This window comes from Sebastes umbrosus, chromosome 1 (genome assembly GCF_015220745.1).
Source record: "Sebastes umbrosus isolate fSebUmb1 chromosome 1, fSebUmb1.pri, whole genome shotgun sequence".
NCBI classification, from domain to species: Eukaryota; Metazoa; Chordata; class Actinopteri; order Perciformes; family Sebastidae; genus Sebastes; species Sebastes umbrosus.
The window spans coordinates 33329640-33347204 of record NC_051269.1 but is presented as its reverse complement, the minus strand read 5'-3'; the positions used below and the strand labels follow the sequence as shown (position 1 = coordinate 33347204).

At 38.1% G+C, this 17565-nt stretch overlaps 1 protein-coding gene across 3 annotated transcripts; it reads right to left on the bottom strand.

Moving 5' to 3' along the window:
• Positions 1-151: 151 nt before the first annotated feature.
• Positions 152-15987, bottom strand: fam219aa (family with sequence similarity 219 member Aa). Of its 3 annotated transcripts, none has more exons than XM_037778911.1 (6): positions 15710-15987; positions 7348-7444; positions 5656-5749; positions 4972-5052; positions 3431-3506; positions 152-3003 (listed from the first exon to the last, which is right to left on the bottom strand). In XM_037778911.1, the coding sequence occupies exons 1-6, from the start codon at positions 15776-15778 to the stop codon at positions 2845-2847; spliced, it is 576 nt and encodes a 191-aa protein (XP_037634839.1). In that variant the 5' UTR covers positions 15779-15987; the 3' UTR covers positions 152-2844. The 3 variants fall into 3 exon arrangements, with proteins under 3 accessions (XP_037634839.1, XP_037634847.1, XP_037634854.1); XM_037778919.1 differs by having other exon boundaries at positions 3452-3506; positions 15710-15984; XM_037778926.1 differs by lacking the exon at positions 15710-15987 and adding an exon at positions 15210-15294.
• Between the last annotated feature and the right edge of the window lie 1578 nt (positions 15988-17565).

Sequence of the window (17565 nt, the reverse complement as noted above, 5' to 3'; positions counted from 1 at the left end):
TACTCAATAATAGAAAAGGCGTCCCCAAAAGGAAAAAAGTTGGGAACCTCTGGTCTACAGTATGTATTGGTAAAATGAAACCTTGTTTAAAAAAAATTGATGGCAAATAATGAACAATTAAAAACGTACAGAATCACACTGCGCCATCACATTTCAGATATCTAATATTTATTTTTTGATATGTTGCACTATACACAGAACTTTGACACTGTTAAAATCTAAATGGAACCAGTTCACAATCATCATAATAAGCACCTGACAAATAATAATAAAAAAAAAAAGCATCTGTCTGCGTATTAATTATTTCCCATTCTTGACAAATAAATTAAAAACACACAACTGCAAAATAAATAGCTTCTGTTACAATGCATTACTTTAGACTCTGAACTCTTAGTGAAGCTGCGTGAGATGACTTTGGCCGGGAGCGGTGCACACGGCACGACTGCGACGGCCTGCGTGTGAATCTATTAGGATGATGTGAATGTTAGGAAACAAAAATCAGCACCGTAGTCAATTACAGTCAGTCCCTCAGTGTTAATGTTAACTGTACACAGCTACTAGTCCAACATCAGCCAGTAGCTGCATTAGTGACATATCAACTGAAATACTGCTCTATTCGTGTATTTTTTTTTCTACTTAATGCAATTCATTTTATTATCTACACACTTGGCACCTTATTTGCAAATGAAATGTAACCTTTTCTTTATTTTTGTAACTCAAATGCAAATGCATTGAGGCTCTATTATCAGGTATATCATTAATAAGAGAAAGGAGATGCCCTCTTACAGGTTTTTCTCGCTTTTAGTTCTGTTTACTCTCCACATACGGCACTATTCATTCCTTTGACCAGAGCAAAAACTTCCTTTCTTCACCATGGTTACATGTATTCTTGCGGATCTCTCACCTCTCCAGACAAAACCAGCTCTAAGAGATGCAGTCATTACACTCTGCATCGACAACATGACTTTTGCTGTGGTCCTTTCTGTACGGATTTTCATTAAAATGTGAAACTTCCAAGTTGTAAATGTGCTAACAAAATCAGCAGAGCATCAGTTGTGAAAGAAGAATGTAATGTTTCCCCAAAAACACTGCAACACATCCATCAAGATAGACTTGTTCACAGATGCACACAGTATTTCAGAAGTTCAGAATTTCACATCCTGATCTCAAATCCCTCGTTCATGAGTCAACAGAATATCCTGAATGGTACCATGAGGGAGTAAGTAGTGCACACATACTTAGAACTGTAGTTATATTAACTGACATAAGAGCTTATCTAGGTTTAAGTTATGTTAAATAGAAAACGTTTTTCAGGTGTCATTCTGGTCAAAGTTGTTTTGGGAAACCTGATCTTCCACCGTCATTTGTTTCAGATTCACATGCAAGTGTCTTTTTTTAATCATCTACTAGAGAACAGCTGATGTCTGTAGGGCTCTAGGGATGTCTTTAGCGTGATGTAAACATGACAAATAAACAGTATGCACTTCCTAACAGCAAGGACTACTTCCTTTTCAACATCATGGGAAACATCCAGTGGCATATAAAGCATCGACAATACACAGCTGTGTCCGGTGCTACATATACAGTCCCCAAATCAGATCAGACAAATGAGATTATATTAAAACTCAAGGTGAATATGCGCAAATACACTTAGAAAAAAAAACTTGTGTGTCATTTTTAAATTAACAAAAAGAAAATCCCATTTCATTTCCATCTAGGCGATATGGAATCACTTTATAGACATTCTTCAGAACAGGTACAGACAAAAGTGTACAACTTTCTATGTATTTGCACATATTCTAAGCCTCATATTATTATTATTTTGTAAGCACATTCACTGGTGGTGACTGCCTTTGTGCTCCTCTTACGTCGGGACTAACGTGGACAAACACAAAGGAAGTATACGCACTAACTCATGAGCTGTTTCTGATATTACAGCGGGTGAACCTAAATATTCCTAACTTGATGTTTTTAAACATCACATAATGTCTCATCGGCACAAGGATGTGTTTAGAGGTCGATAAAAACCAATAAATCATCTGCACGAGCTGGTCATTAGGACACAGTGTTAACAGGCAACATGCTATTTTGTTTTCAGCTTCTTTTAAATAAATGAATATGAAACAGTTAAGCAGCACAACCTTGGTGTAACAGACAAACTTGGAAAAGAAATGACTCCCATAGTGTAAGCGTTAGTGCTTCAGCACTACTTTCTTGGACATATTTAGACACATACGCACGTCATTTTTGACACTTATATACACAGGAAGACGAAGCAGACTGGCTGAAAGAAATGAGAAAGAGAAAAAAAAAACAATGGCCACTACAAAACTTCCTATCTCTTCTTGTTCATCGAATCCGACGCCGTTAATGACACACTAGTAGAAGAAGGAGACTCCACTGTCACGGTAATGACACCATTTCAGCTATTTATTCAAGTTCCCGTTGACCGATTTCCGTTCTTCCACGATGACGCGCAATCCCTCGTGGTCCTCGTAAACCAAAATATCCACAAGCGTGAGACGGAAGTCAAACGAAGAAGAAGCAAAAGTAACATGTTTTCCTTAGAGGTAAAGTTTCTGCCATCAGTCGAGCAACAATGCAGAAGTAAGATGCACAGATCCAACCATAGGAGGAACGTGCATGGATACTGTACATATTGACTCTTTTCTCAAGACTTGATCTCCATTTCTTAATTTAGCATTTAGAAACCCTTGTTTTCCCTTTGTGCCATTGCCAGCCGATAGTTTTTCCTCCTTGCTGCCTCTCTGGTCAGTAGTTGGCCTCAATGCAGGTGGCAGGCAGGAGGTTTTCTTTTTTTTGTGTGTGTGGGGGGGGGTGGTGCTACTGGATTTGACAGGCTGTGGAGGAAGCAGCCTGGCAGCACATGCAGGTGGGGTTGACTGCTTTGGGGGGGATCAGATCCAGGTCCTCGTCGTCCGGGATCTCGTCGAGCCGGTACCCATCCTTCAGGAGCTGGATGTTCAGGTCCTGGTTGATCTGCTGCGGAGGTAAAAGAGAGGAGACACAGTATCAGCACAGCTTCATGACAATTTTGACAAATCCTTCCAGCTACGAACGACCTTGTTAGTTGAATTAGTCCCTATGTTGATTCTAAAAATCGCACTATAGACGTTGAAAAACATGGTGATCCAAATGGATTAGATTGTACAGAAACAGAAGGCAGCAACATATAAAGTGCAGGCAGGGGATCGGCGGCAAAACAAATAGAAATATTTCTAGTCTAAGAGGAAGAAATGAAGAGGAATTTGGATGAGAATTATGGAATAAATCACGACAGATGACGGACTATGAATCCTTTAATGGGTGCACATATACCTGGTGTGACAATGGAACTGGGTGATCAGGTTGTGATGTTTGTGGGTTCACCAAATGACGCTGTGAAACAGTATAATGCGTGCATAGATACCTGGTCCCTCAGACATCTCACCTCGGCTGAGGAGTATCCTGATGAGGAGTATCTGGACATGTCGAAGTCATCGTCACTGAAAGACAGGAGAGGTCAGCAGTTAGACACAAGCGCCTCAAAAGAGTCAGAATTAGTATCGACCCACATCTATGGGGCTTACAGCGACCGATAACGCCTATTTAATAGCCTGACAACATTCTAATCGGCTGACTCCAGAGAGTCAGACTTTTACAGACCGGTTCAAATCGAAGCAGCAGAGGTCAGGATATCCTGACTTTTAGTCAACGTACACGTCAAGCCTAAAAAAAAAAAAAAAAGCTGGATCCTACATTTCCCATAATGCAACTCTGTGAGCTCTTTCGTAATATGCTTCCTGCCTGGTAAATGTCCACGTCTTTCAAACTCTGTGGTCCCGGTTTGTAATGCAGACTTTCTGTTTTAAATCTGTAGTCTCTATCGCGTTTATTTTTTTATTTTTTATTTTTTTCTGGGTTCATAGCAGTGATTTAAAAAAATATATATTGAAAAAACATTCAAATGTACAAACAAGTACTCAACATAATGTTACAGAGACACAAGGATATTAATTTAAAGAAATAAATCAAAATAATAATGATAATTTAAAAAAATAGAATTTTAAATAAACTTTTAAAAATTATAAGGAGAAAAAAAACCATACATTCTTCTTCTTTAAATCTATTTTATTTATTTATTTAATCTATTATTTTCTTATATATGAAAAATCTCCACCAGAGCCACAGAAGGCATTATACAGTACAACTGTTTTCACAGGCTGGGTAGTAGTACACCTCATGTCCCTTTAAAAAGACAATTTGCTGCAGTCTTTTGATTCCTATGGAAAAAATTGGCTTTATTAATGATATACTGTAGCACATGTTCAACAACATACAGGACACTAACAACCTTTTTTTTACATAAAATGTGACCTATCTAACTAGTAGTGATATCATGTTAATGCAGCTAACAGGCTTTTTCCTCCAAATGAGTCTCCCTTTCAAACACTGTAAACAAACAGAACAGAGCGACATTGTGCAAAGGCTCTGCACGTGAATCTGAAATGTGGACAATAAACAAACGGGCGTCCTGTGTGGCTGTGTGAGTCAGAAAGCTTGTCAGAGGGTATGTGTGTGATGCAATACATGATGTAAGCGTGGTTGGTGCTCGTTTCACATGAGAGTTTCCCTCGTGTAGCAGCATACGGAGGGCACAAAGGGTGGGACTCATCTGTGTCAAATGCAGACCTGCTGGTACTGTACAGGGTGGGAGCGAACGCTCGCTCTGAGCCGCTTTTCCCCGTCCAAATCCTCCTCACCCTGCTATCCTCTAATCCTGCGCCCTGGGAGAGGCTTTGTCCCTTTTTAGGATCCCTTCTGTTAAGAACTCTCTCAAGTTGCTCTATGGATTAATGCAGCATCATGACAGAGTGAGACCTCCAAAAACTTAGCAAATTTCTCTTTTTCTCTCCTTTTAGGTCGACCTCTTCTAACCGTGCCATGTTTTAGTGTAAATAATATACATACCTGTCAGTGTCCAGTGCTACCAGGGGCTTCTCATCTGGGCTCTGGTCTAAAGAGGAGTAGCCTTTGTTTGGCACCACCAACCTGAAGATGAGCACAGAGAACGAGGCAGAACACAAAGACGACACGCAGAAGAAAGAAGAAGAAGAAACTTGAACAACAAAGGTCTTTTACAATTTTAGCCGAGCAGTACAATGCGTTCTCTCTGAAACACCCACTCCAAACATTTCAAATCATGTAAGACAGGAACAGGATAATTGTCTGGCATCCTTCTTACAGGCCACAAGGACACAAAAATTGGGGCTAATCTGTAGCGTTCAGACTGCAGGCGTTTCTAGATTATCTTTCCCCCTCGGAGACTCGGAGTCCAGACCAGTCGGTAGCCTTTCTTATATTTCCACTAATCCACCAGGGAGTGGGATTAGACAGATGAGCCAGTAGTCAATGTTGTGGGACTCTTTTATCACCATTCGCACCCACAAAAACATCCCCTTCTCTAAAAATCTTTGTTGTGACATTAAGAAGTTTGATGGCGTCCCCCAGCAGCAAATAACGCCTTCAGTAGCACGCCGAGCAGAGAGGATACACAAACATATTGCTTGAGATGCTAATTGATGCAAAGTGTAACATTTGTGGTGGAGTTGGGTCAACATAACAGGAAACAAAGTAGGCAGTGGGAGCTGTTACCTTGTCCTGGCATTCTTCTTAGGTTGTTGATTGACGGGACTTCCCACGGTGCCATTCTTCACTGATCCCTTCCTGGCGAGGTCCCTCTGTTTCTCTGGGCAACCACAGGGTGTGATGTCATCAGTAGAAGCATCAATAAACTTCAATTTCATTACCGTCAGTTGCAGATTTATATGATTTTGTTTGTTGAAAATAGTAATCAAATGTGTTCAAAACGAAAACAGGCTTTTAGTGATTGGATCTGCTAAACAGCATAAAGCCTTTATACAGTAGCCAGCACAGGCAGGACCTTTAATTCAATTTACGGGGAGACACCCTAGGCAAATCGTTTTTTATACACTTGTCAATACAATCTTTTAGCCATTTTGCTTCCATGTCTTTTTTCAGTGGAAAGCAAAATACACATTTAGTTGTTTATTTAACTACATTTTGTCTGTTTGCGTCTGTAGATTTCTCCTAAATTCACCAACAGTTACCATGAGATAACGTCTCATTTACATATTTAAACATAACATTTCAGAAAACTGATAAAACTTCTGTTGACAGTATATTCTGATTTATGGAGTGATAAAAAAAGAGATATCCAAAATTCTGTCTGTGTTAACCTTTGACTCTAATACGTCAACAAAATGAAACAAGAATTTTGAACCTGGCTTTAGCCAATGTTCAGATTTCCGTCCTGGAAATGTATGCAAATTAGCACATATTTAACAAGAAAATGCCTCATTTGCATATTTATCCAATTGCCTTATTTGCCTTAATGTAAGTAATCAACTGGGGAAGCTTCATGGTGATATCTATTAGTTTAATTTTTACCCTATTTACCTGTGTCTCCCCTTAAATGTGCTTTAGAGCAGTAGTTCTCAACCTTTTTCATGTCAAGGAACCTGAATTGATACAAATTAGGTCACAGCCCCCAGTTGATAATATTTGCTTCACGGACCTCCATAAAAAAAAGGTTGGTTGTTATGATTAGTTGTCAACTACAGTTGAGGAGATAACTGCGGAGGAAGTGAAACCTATGATCAGAATAGTCACTGACTCTTACTCACTGAATTAAATAGTGAAAATAATTTATTCTATTCCCCCATTTTTTTGGAGACCCCCTGTAACTCCTTCAAGGACCCCTGGGGGTCCCCGGACCCCTGGTTGAGAACCACTGTTTTAGAGGATGTCATCCTTTGACAAAACTGAACATTTTGGAGATATTTACTGGTGTTTCAGTTTCAGGAAACAATTATTTTTCAGCAAGTTTATTTTTACGAACAGAGCCTTTAGGATTAAATAAAATGAGGAATGCTGAGTTTGACAGAGGCTTTCACAGTGTTGTGGCGGCACAATAACGGAGGCAGCTCAGAGACGGTCTGGCACCTCTGACAGCAGAAGTAAATTACGATGCTGGGGAATATAATTTCACTGACATACAATGCTCTTTGTAAATATGCTCCTTGTACTGGATATGAACTGAGCAGAATGTTTGTGCTTATTTTGCCCTTTCATGATGCCCTAACACAAATCTACATACTGCAGCAGCCCATGGCCGCATTTAGTTCACAAATGTGTTAAAGGAACAGTGTGTAACATTTCTGGGGATCTATAAGCAGAAATGGAATATTATATTCATAATGTTTCATTATAAGCCAACTGTTGAAACTTGATTATAAAATGTGAAGTCATGTATTGATGTGATACCTATTTGGACTTGCAGTGGTGAGGGCTTGTAGTTCATGGCCACGGTCTCTCCCTTGGTGTCAGGGTCCGCCTCTGAGGTGGAGGATTCTGCTGGGTCCTAGAAAAATAAAAAGACGCAATACAGAGCACATTAGCTTTGATACAACTAAATAACAACCGTAGACAGTAAGAAGTGGACGTAGTCACAGTGATGTCACCCATTGGTTTGTGAATAAAACATTTTTAGGCAACCAAAATGTTACAATTAACTTTCATGAACTGAAAACACATTGTGAAAGAGTTAAAGTTCTTAGACGAAAACAGGGACAACTCCCAGACTCTGGTAGCGACCTATCACTCACAAGGTGGCCACGCCCTAGAGCATACCCTGCTTTATGGTCTATTTGACTCTAAATGGGACCATAATTTACTAAATGAACATCATGATGTATTGAAGAAGACTTGAAACTAGCGATTGAGACCATAAACTCATGTTTACAATGTTTACTGAGGTAATAAATCAAGTGAGAAGTAGGCTCATTTTCTCATAGACTTCTATACAATCAGACTTCTTTTTGCAACCAGAGTAGTCCCCCCCTGCTGGCTATTACAAAGAATGCAAGTTTAAGGCACTTCTGCATTGGCTTCACTTGTCCACTGATAACAACACTAACAACTAACATGTTATATCTAATATTAGTACAATCACATACTTTATATCTCAGATAAATATCCTAGGGTCTCCTGTCTCATGTCCTGTCTCTTCAGAGACTGCATTGTTTGCTAATTCAGTAGCTGACAGGGATTAAACGTGGACCCAAGCTGTTTTCTAGTAATACAATTCAAATCAACTTGTGTTTTACTTCCACTGGGCATCTGAAATTGAACACAGCCCTGAGGGCACAATCCACTCCGTACTGAGAGCAGCCCCCTGATTTATCACCAGGCTATAGCACCGGCCCACATAGCCCAGAAAATCAGCTCTTTTTTTAGAACCTGCTTGTGTCCAATACCCTGGCGAGATTTCCCAAGCCTATATGTGTGCTACTATAGCCGCCGCCTGGTCCGCAGCATCAATAGGCTTGAGTGTTCTGCCTATGTCGCTGGCTCCGTCTCTTTTATGTGTGAGCGGCGATGGCGTGGGGAGGAGGCCGTGGGAGAACAGAGGGGGCTGCTGTTGGAGCCACGGTTTCCCCGAATTGAGAGAGGGGAGCTGGGCCGCGCTTGGCCTGCTCTGCTGACAGAGCTCCACATTATGTTGATCCTACAGGCCTCCCCTTGTTGCTCTCTAAGGGTCTCCACAGGCCACATGGACGAAGGCTACCAGCCATTTGGCTCTCAATAAGTCTGTATTCTCTCCAGAGAAATGGCTGCTATATTTAAACCATCCTCCAAGCGATTAAATAACTGGAGCTGAAACTTCATATTCATATAGGCTCAGACCACTGCAGTATGCTACTTGTATACATATATTTTAATAACGCAAAATAAAATATATAATCAAAGTGTTGGGTATCGAAAAAAGACACATAACTCAGGCGTGTTTATACTTCGGAAAAAAGTGTCTATAAAGATTGCAGGGGGATTGAGGGGGATTACAAAATAAATAGGTCTAGACACAGATATGACAAAATCTATTTCATCAAAACCCTTTCATGGTATTACTACAAAAATGCTATATGAATTTAGGCCAATTCCATGAGACCAATAGAGCTTATCTAATCTCACAGGGCCTGATAAAAAATTCATGGAGTATTTAGCAGGGACTGTGAGGAGCTTATTTTGCATATCAATTTTCATGTAACGCATTCAAAAACAAGCTGCCAACAACAAAAATGTGGTAAAGCAGCAAAACACAGCACGTTTATGTAGATACATGTAGTGTCTGGATAGTGCAAAGGCAAAATTAAGGCATGAATTGACATTATTATCATCAGAGCAAAAGGCTAATACTGTTTCCTTTAAATGGTTCTCATTGTAATCATCTCTTATTGTGAAAGAAAAATATCCTCCTTCCATTTCCCCACTTTTTAAACTGCGATATACTACGGCCAAATACGCCTTCAATGCATCAAACAGTCTCCTTCTCATCTGGCGATGAAACGTTGTTCATTTAGCTGGAATAATTAATGAGAGCTGCAACAGTGACTACGGTATGCACACACTAGTAGGAGCAGTGAAAGCACAGCACACAGATGAGGCATTCCCACCGTAACAAGCACAAACACGAGCTCTCTCTGTTCTGTGACAGGCCCTTCCCTCGGATCATTACGGCTTACCCACAGGATCCTTTTTTCATTCTTGTTTTTCACACGTCCCTTCCACCACGGACAGATACTGTGATGAGGTAGGGTCACATTGTCTGTCAAGTAAACCCCCTTTGAAATGTTTCAGCAGAGCTGGCAGTGAATAATGAGAGGGATTCTGGCATTAAGCTGCCTGTGACAGGATTCACAGCCACTTCTTGAATATAAGACGCATAAATTACTGATAGCAACTAGCAGGTAGCCCACAATAAACAAGTTTAAACTCATTTTAAAATAGAGCAGCTTACACTATATCAGTAAAGTTTGGCCTAAAGAAATGTTACCAAAAGTTCCCAAACCGAAATGCAATGCAAAATAAGTCCTTTATATTCATGTGGTATATTATTATTACCTTAATTTGCTGAAGAGTCAGTCACAACAGTTAGCTGAATAGGGTTGTAACAGTATGAGATTTTAACGGTATGATAACTGTCTCAGAAAATATCACGGTTTTATTATTATTATTATTATTGTTTGTTATTGTTGTTGTTGTTAATAATAATAATAAATAATTGCAATTATTATTATTGTTAGTTACAATGACCCTTAAAGGAATGAGAGCAGAATAATAAACCAGATAAAAAATATAGCATGCAACTATAATATGTTAAAACTAAAGCATGTTAGTTTAGATGTTAGCACTACTATAGCATGTAATTAACTACTAAATGAAAAGTAACATCAGCTTTGAGCTTTTAAATGAATGTCCTATGATCATTGACAATTAACATATACTGTAAGTGCACAACAGTGCAGCCAGACTTCTCCAGACTATCTCACACACACACTTATGTCCGTTTTTTCAATACCGTAGATAAGCAAATGTAGACGGTATGATAAGCACCATCTTTCATACCACAGTATACATTGATATACCGTTACAGCCCTATAGCTGAAGAAGGCCAAAGCCAGACAGGCCATACATTAAGAGCCTACACAGCAGTTCCTGTAAAACACATGTGAGTGCTGACAGTCACTAACAAATGATTACGACCTGGCCTATGACATTTTGGGTGAAACATTCTTGATGTATTAAAAGTCGAAACGAGGCCAGTGACCCTGACCTTCAACATGCATTCACTTACACCTGCACTCACGCACAAAAAAACATGTGTACACACATACACATATAAATGAGATGACCTATTGTAGTGCATCAGTTTCATCATCCTGTCCTCTCAGACTCCTTTACTGCCTCTGATGATGAAGAGCCACAAGGTTGCTGATGCAGCACAGACACTAAGCGATTGGTAGGATTATACATCACGGCCTCCCACTGTCCAATAGCAGCATGGGCTGATACATCAGGTGACCGTTGAAACAGTTGCATGTTATCCTTATGAACTGTTATACTTAGATTTAGCCTATACAGTAAGCATTCTCAAATGTCCTTGTGTTTAATGATGGGCCAGTTTGTAAAAGACTAGTTATTGGGATATCATTTTTCACTCAAGAAACTAATTTCAATTAAGGGCAGATTAAATATAATTTACAAGTTAACATTCACATTGAAACATCTTTGATAATCACATACAAACACGCACACACCTTGTCTATTATTGTTGTGTTTTGTTTTTAATAGGTCTGTTTATTTAATTTTGTTTATTATTATTATTAGTAGTAGTAGTAATAGTATTATTATTATTATGATTATTATTATTAATAATAATAATAGTAATATTTTAATATGGGGATTATCTTATTATACTTGATTTTATTGTTTGTTTCCTTAACAAAAAAAAGATGAAAAATGTCTTTCTTTACTTTTGTATACAAAAAAACATTTTGTATTAATACTACTAACTAATAAACAAAGTGGAAAAAACATCTCTGATAACAGACAATAACTCTAATTTCTATAAAAAGTGTATTCCATTATGTGTAAGGATCATTGCATGGGTGGAATATGGTAATCAAAGATAATCCAAGGCACGCTGCAGGGTTTGTGCAAAACTAAAATCCCTTTATTCTACATGACAATATGTATTTAAAATGACCAACAGGATGTGACTGACATGGGTCTTCAGGGTCATTTTAAATACATATTGCCATGTAAAATAAAAGGTATTGTAATTTTGCACAAACCCTAAAGAGTGCCTTGGATTATATTTGAGGTAGACTTGCATTTTATATTTTTTTTGAGACCATATTCCACCCATGCAATGAGCCCTTCACAAAATGGAATAAGCACAGCACACCTGACGGATCCAAAGAGCACCTGTACCGCATGTGATCAACACAAACACCCAGCGGCGCTTCGACTCCATTGTCTTCTATAAAAAGCTGTTTTATTTGTGTGAAATTCATTCTCAACAAGGAAACAGGTGCCAAGTGTATTCATGCGGTTTAGGAATCACAATGAAGTTATTAGCATTAAAATGCACAGCCGTGTGCGCCACAGCTACTGTGGTTCTGACACAATCAGACATGGTCTAAAATGTAAAGTGAGGGACTGTTTCAGAGGCTGGAAATGCAAAAGAGAGCAGGTAATATTTCCACAATGTTGTTCGACTATGGCATGATGATTACTAAATACTAGGGCTGTCAATGGATTCAAATATTTAATCGCGATTAATCGCATGATTGTCCAATTTGTGATAAATCACAAATTAATCGCACATTTTTTATCTGTTCAAAATGTACCTTAAAGGGAGATTTGTCAAGTATTTAATACTCTTACCAACATGACATGCTTTAAGCAGATGTAAGTATATACAGTATGTTGTGTTGGAAATCAATTAACAACACAAAACAATGACAAATATTGTCCAGAAACCCTCACAGGTACTGCCCTAACATACAAAATATGCTCAAATCATAACATGGTAAACTGCAGCCAAACAGGCAACAACAGCTGTCAGTGTGTCAGTGTGCTGACTTTATGTGATTATCATAAAGTGGGCATGTCTGTAAAGGGGAGACTCGTGGTTACCCATAGAACCCATTTTCATTCACATATCTTGACATCAGAGGTCAAGGGACCCCTTTGAAAATGGCCATGTCAGTTGTTCCTCGCCAAAATTTAGCATAACTTTGGAGTGTTATTTAACCTAGTATGACATGGTTGGTACCAAAGGATTCCTTAGGTTTTCTAGTTTCATATGATGCCAGTATCTTCACTCTAGCTAACAAATTGAAGTGTTATTATCGCGTTAACTTTGACAGCCCTAGTAATTACATGAGGTGATAAGGAAGAGTTTTAGGACACAAGCTGACCACCGACACACTGCAGCCACAATCCAAGCATCTCTTATATTGGATTCAATCCCACAGAAATCTCACTGGATGAAACATGAGAGCAGACTGATCAAATCTTCATAAGGGGAAGGCAATCGCTGCTGCATAAAAAGGGAGACTTTCTGTACCAGAGAAAGTATGTTCTTCTGTGATTTCTGCTGGAGTTTTTTAGCCTCAGGGGTAGGAGGGCTGGTGCGATAATGAACAGTAGAACTTGAGGCTCTGCTTTTGCCTAAACCCCTCAGGCAAACACTACAAAATAAAAAGGGGACAGCTGTTTGAGACTGCTTTGTTTTAAGAGTGGTGAACAAGGCTGCTGTATTAAAGCTATCCTTGGTAATAATGCATAAGCTTCAGGTTGCCTACAATGACTGCATGCGGATATTTCTTAGGAAACCCAGGTGGTGTAGTGCAAGCGAGCTGTTCTATTATGCAGGTGTCAACACTTTCCAGGCTCTGCTGAGAAACCAGATGTATAAATGTATATGTCGGCTAAATGATTCTCAGAACGCCATTATTACATGCTACTGTCAAATCCTTGTTTTAGTGTTATACGATACCAGTCACCCCTGTGGAAACACTGGTATAACTGTCTTTTATAAAAAGTGGCAGTTTCTATTTTAATGTATGTGTTGTTGTTTGTGTTGTATGCATCAGATCCTGTTCACAGCTCCTACAGCTCCTACAGCAATCCCAACACAAATAACACGTCACAAATGACGAAATGTAAAACAGTGGGGCTATTGATGTAAACAAGCGCATACTGATGTGGATTTTTTTTTTTTTGGTGTATTAAAACTATCAATGGTAATAATAAGCTGTAGTGCTGAAATAAAAGCTCAACTCAGAATGAAATGTAGGAAATAAGAGCAGTAAGTTATTGGTGGCCATGATTTATCATTTCAGATCTTGTCCAGTGTGCAGGTTGGGCCTATATTATAATGGCATTCAAAACACTGAGATGTATAGCCTCCCATTATGTTATAAAGAGTGCGATCAAGCACAAAATGACTGGTGGAGTATATCTATTCTAATTTCACAGGCAGGTCTGTGTCCTATAATAAAACCTGGAGAAGGAGAGACTACTACTCTTACTATATAGGCCTGCTCGGGCTAACCATCCTGTGGTCTTTCTAAGATAACAGATGATCAATCATTACGCCCCAAATATTTATATGAAAATACCTGCTGGATTTTTTTCGTTATGAAAACAATAGGAACTTTATGAGAGTCAGATGGTGAACCAAATACAATTTCTTCCGTTTTCTATGTTATAATGGCATTCAAACACAGAGATATATAGTCTCCCATTATGTTATAAAGAGTGCGATCAAGCACAAAATGACTGGCTGCTGTTGGAGTATTCTAACACACAAATACCCCACACCTCACCTCCATAGGACACACAGTACATCTGAACTGAATGGACTGTAATGCTGTGCAATATGCTGCCTTCCACTGTGTAATTGTAAAAAATATTTTTATGAGGGTTACAAGTTCTTTTAACATGGTCATGAGCACTTATACTGTATATTTGTATTCTGGGGGTATCGTTCTTATGCAGAGGGTAGTTTAGTTTTTTTATTGACTACACTGAGGGCGTTTTATTTTTTAATAATTTATTTATTGTGTTGAGTTGAATGTACTACTTATTTTGTACTGTAATTACCTTGTGCATTTTCTACCTTTTTTCTTTTCTTAAAGCTGACTCGGTGTAAACTGCTCAGAATTCCAATGTACTTATAGGTGCAAATGGCAAATAAAACTCTTGAATCTTAATTGTACAGGCAGGTCTGTGTCCTATAATAAAACCTGGAGAAGGAGAGACTACTCACTTATACTATAAGCCTGCTCGGACTAGAACCATCCTGAGGGTTTGCAGTCTGCAGCATCAGATCCTGTTCAAGCCATCATTTGGGCTCCTACAGCTCTGACTGGCTACTGTTGGAGTATTATAATTTTACAGGCAGGTCTGTGTCCTATGATAAAACCTGGAGATGGAGAGACTTTACTCTCTTACTACAGTATATAGTATAGGCCTGCTAGGGCTAGAACCATCCTGAGGGTTTGCAGTCTGCAGCATTTTATGAAAATACCTGCTGGATTTTTTTCGTTATGAATAACAATAGGAACTTTATGAGAGTCAGATGGTGAACCAAATACAATTTCTTCTGTTTTCTATATTATAATGGCATTCAAACACAGAGATATTTAGTCTCCCATTATGTTATAAAGAGTGCGATCAAGCACAAAATGACTGGCTGCTGTTGGAGTATTTTAATTGTACAGGTCTGTGTCCTATAATAAAACCTGGAGAAGGAGATACTATTACTCTCTTACTATATAGGCCTGCTTGAGCTAGAACCATCCTGAGGGTTTGCAGTCTGCAGCATCAGATCCTCCATCAGATCAGCTCCTACAGCAATCCCAACCCAAATAACACGTCACCACATGACGAAATGTAAAACAGTGTGAGCTATTGATGTAAACAAGCGCATACTGACGTGGATTTTTTTCTTTCTAATCTAAAAATGTAGCCAAATGCGTAGTTTAATTCCTATAATACAACAAAGTGAAGGCTTATTTATGAGTATTACATGTATTATGTATGTAATCACTCTGTGTAGAGAGCGATGTATAACGTTATATAGCTGCTATCCTTTCATCTACCTATAGATAATCAATCTACACACCCATCCACAAAGCTGTGCCAAAGCTATCTGTTAGCTCTCACACGCAGATTATGTCACGCAGCTGTCACGATAAAACCCACAATAGCGAGACAAAAACACCGTTTAGCATCCAGTATGTGTGTGTTTGTGTGTCTCCTCCTCTCTTACCAGCGGCTGAGTCTCTCCGTTGACTGGAGGAACCTGGAACCGGTCGATCTCTTCCATCATTTTGGACATAAAGTGTGTGACAGAAAACGATATACAGCAGTCAAGATTAAAACGGTGTAACTTGTGTTGTGTCTAATACTAACTATCCCGGTTGGTGATGCTCGGTTGTAGCGGATCTCCTTGGTTTTTCAGCATGATAGCAGCTCGTTTTCCTCCATCCTGACAGAACAGAGGTGACTCGACAGCAAAACAGCAGCTACCGCCCAGCTTCCGGGTCTGGAGAATATTCATGATGACGTCTGACCAATCAGAGAGGAGATCATACTGGGATGCGTAGGAGGAGTAAAATCATGCATTGATGGTTAATTAAAACATCGAATTGAAACATTTTGTAGATTATCTAGCTCTATATTTATATAATACTGCATTTTTTTATTGATTTTTTCCCCCCACCCTATCTTACAGATATTTTATTTTCTAATCTTTAATGTTTTTATGTTTTTATAACTGTTTTAATTATGTCTTAATGTTCTTTTGCACTTTGTCGCAATGTTCTTGAATGTTTATGTAAAGAACTTTGAATTGCCCTGTTGCTAAAATGTGTTATACAAATAAAGCTGCCTTGCCTTGCCAATTGCCTCATATTGCACATGTGTTTGTCATTTCAGGGAAAATATAGCCACCCTTTTTGACTACAGTAGGATAAGATAAGATAAGATAAGATAAGATAGAACTTTATTAATCCCGAAGGAAATTATTGTCCCAAAGATTGCTCAAAAATACAACTAAATTACAACAAGTTCAAGTGTATAAAATACAAGTGTATAAAATTAGAAAATACTATTTCTAGCACCAGTGCCAAATATAATAACAAGACACATTTTTTTTTTTTAAACAATATTTTTATTGAATTTACATATAGACATATATACATATATACACATACAGACAGACTAACAATATTAATAATTAAATTATACAATGAAATGTTTAGTCAGAATTTCAAAGAAAAAGAGACATGACATTTCATGTTTCACTTATCCAACAAAGAAAACAAAGAAAATAAAAGATAAGACAAAAAAAAAACAAAAAACAACAACAACAACAATTTCAACAACAGCACTCAACAACACACAGCAGTTTCAATTTGACTGTGCTCTCTGACGTCCAAGAAACTCCAACAAAGGTTTCCAAATATTTTCAAATTCTGCTGCTTTTCCTCTGGTTATGTATGTAAGTCTCTCCAGTACAATTAAGTAAGATACATTTAGTAAAATGAGTAAATAAGATAAGACAAGTAAAATAAAATAAAAAAGGTAACGTAAACTAACAAACAGAAAAATAAGTAATATTGCACATGTTGGACATTAATATGGCACACAATGAACAGTGATATAGTACATGAGAATGTAAAAAGTAGTATTGCACATGATATGTGTCTAGTAAGCATTTACTAATGGTGTTCATGTTAACTAAGGTATCAATTTATACATTATTTAATGTTTTAAAAGACGTTATTAACATCAGTTAATACAGTAATAAGAATTAACTAACAGCAGCCAAGCCATTTCATTGAGAGAAAACAGTTTTTATAAATGTTTATTTACAATAACGGTACATTAATTAATCATTAATAAGCCTTAATTCTAACAGTTAATTAACAGTAACTAACATGTCTAATAAGCATTTACTAATGGTCATGGTAACCAAGGTCATGGTAACCAAGGTATTAATTCATACATTATTTACTGTTTGAAAGGACATGAGCTTTAGTTAATACACTAGTAAGCATTAACTAACAGTCCGTTAACTAGTGAAGGCCGAAATGTCCACTAGTTAACTAATGAAAGCCTTTT

Bases quoted from the DNA above. Each gene is read 5' to 3' on its own strand.
- fam219aa (XM_037778911.1), bottom strand. From the start codon at position 15,778: ATGTCCAAAATGATGGAAGAGATCGACCGGTTCCAGGTTCCTCCAGTC. The intron at 3,507-4,971 runs GTATGTATATTA...CCTGTCTTTCAG, and splicing joins GTAGCACTGGACACTGACAG to TGACGATGACTTCGACATGT. The intron at 3,004-3,430 runs GTATCTATGCAC...TTACCTCCGCAG, and splicing joins TGAGATGTCTGAGGGACCAG to CAGATCAACCAGGACCTGAA.